Below are 1138 nucleotides of genomic sequence, written 5' to 3'. Positions count from 1 at the left end.
GGGAGTTGTTCTTTTGGGGTGGGGGGAGGTTGGAGGGGGGGTTGTTCTTTTTGGTTTTATTTAATTGAAACATGTCTAAAATGTCCTTCAACAGAAAAGAGTCCAGTGGTTTGGAGTTCCCAGGACATCATCTGGCATCTTCATTGTCGGAGCTCTACCTTTCTCAGAATAACCTGAGAAGCTTGCCAATGGGCGTCTGCAGCCTGTCCAGTTTGTCAGTTCTTGATATCGGCCAGTGAGTTGTTTCAGGCGTTTGTTGGGATATACGGTCCCTTTTAAGCACTATGGGGCTATCCCCAAAAATGCTGTTTTGAGAAAATTGAAGGTAAAGTTTTTGCCCCTTGTTCAGTTTCTTTAAAAGACAAGGAGAGTTTTCTCTATAACCAAACAAATATACACACCAATGAAACCAAACTTTTCCAAAAGGTAGGGCAATGCCCACTTTTGGAGTAGGTCAAGATTTGTGGAAACCCCTGAAATCTGGGTTAGCCCGCAAGTCCTTAAAAGCGACCATATATAAAGCTTTTACTTTCCAAAAGGGGAACATTTCTCGTTCATGAACTGTAGAATTGTAAATGGGCTGATCCAACAATGTCATGCTCATAACTGTGCCTGAACTACAACAGGGAGCTGCTGCTTTTTCTTTCCTAATCCTTACTATCGTCATTTTCCTCTACTTCTTTTGTATGTTTGTCACTCTTGTGACCCGCTATTTCCGGGGTGCCTTGAAAGTCATAACAGACTTTGTGCTGTTAAAGCTAGAGAGGGGAGCAGAGTAAGCGCGATTCCATATAAAGACTTCCCTGTTGACATCCACCCCTTGGCGCTCATATGACCTTATGCAGCTGCGAGCGTCGTAAAACCTCTACTAAATAAAAAATAATTACTCATCCTGAACGGCCTTTCTATAAGCACCGTCTTCCTGTCTGCAGCAACAGCGCCCTCACAGAGCTCCCTTATGAACTGGGAATGTTGAGGAAGTTACTCGTCATGAAGACTGACGGTCTCAAGCTGAAGGACAAAGAGCTGCAGTCTCTTGTTGATCGGCTCAGTAAGTTTATGGGGTGGGAAATTGTGGGTGATTTGGGGGCTGGAGGGAGGGGAGGGAGAGAGAGAGGGAGGGAGAGAGAGAGAGGGA

At 45.0% G+C, this 1138-nt stretch overlaps 1 protein-coding gene across 3 annotated transcripts in view; it reads left to right on the top strand.

The window, feature by feature from the left end:
- The window catches only part of LOC101854118 (leucine-rich repeat serine/threonine-protein kinase 1), a 64175-nt gene that overhangs the window by 22866 nt on the left and 40171 nt on the right, over positions 1 to 1138 (top strand). For all 3 annotated transcript variants that reach the window (XM_005107575.2, XM_035972211.1, XM_013087632.2), the window contains exons 11-12: positions 95 to 235; positions 933 to 1051. In XM_005107575.2, coding sequence (XP_005107632.1) covers positions 95 to 235; positions 933 to 1051 — 260 coding nt within the window. The remainder of the gene's footprint in view (positions 1 to 94; positions 236 to 932; positions 1052 to 1138) is intronic.

The sequence above is a fragment of the Aplysia californica genome, unplaced genomic scaffold, assembly GCF_000002075.1.
Source record: "Aplysia californica isolate F4 #8 unplaced genomic scaffold, AplCal3.0 scaffold00613, whole genome shotgun sequence".
Taxonomy (NCBI): Eukaryota; Metazoa; Mollusca; class Gastropoda; order Aplysiida; family Aplysiidae; genus Aplysia; species Aplysia californica.
Note: the sequence above shows the minus strand (reverse complement) of the source record. Positions and strands in the feature narration are given on the sequence as shown.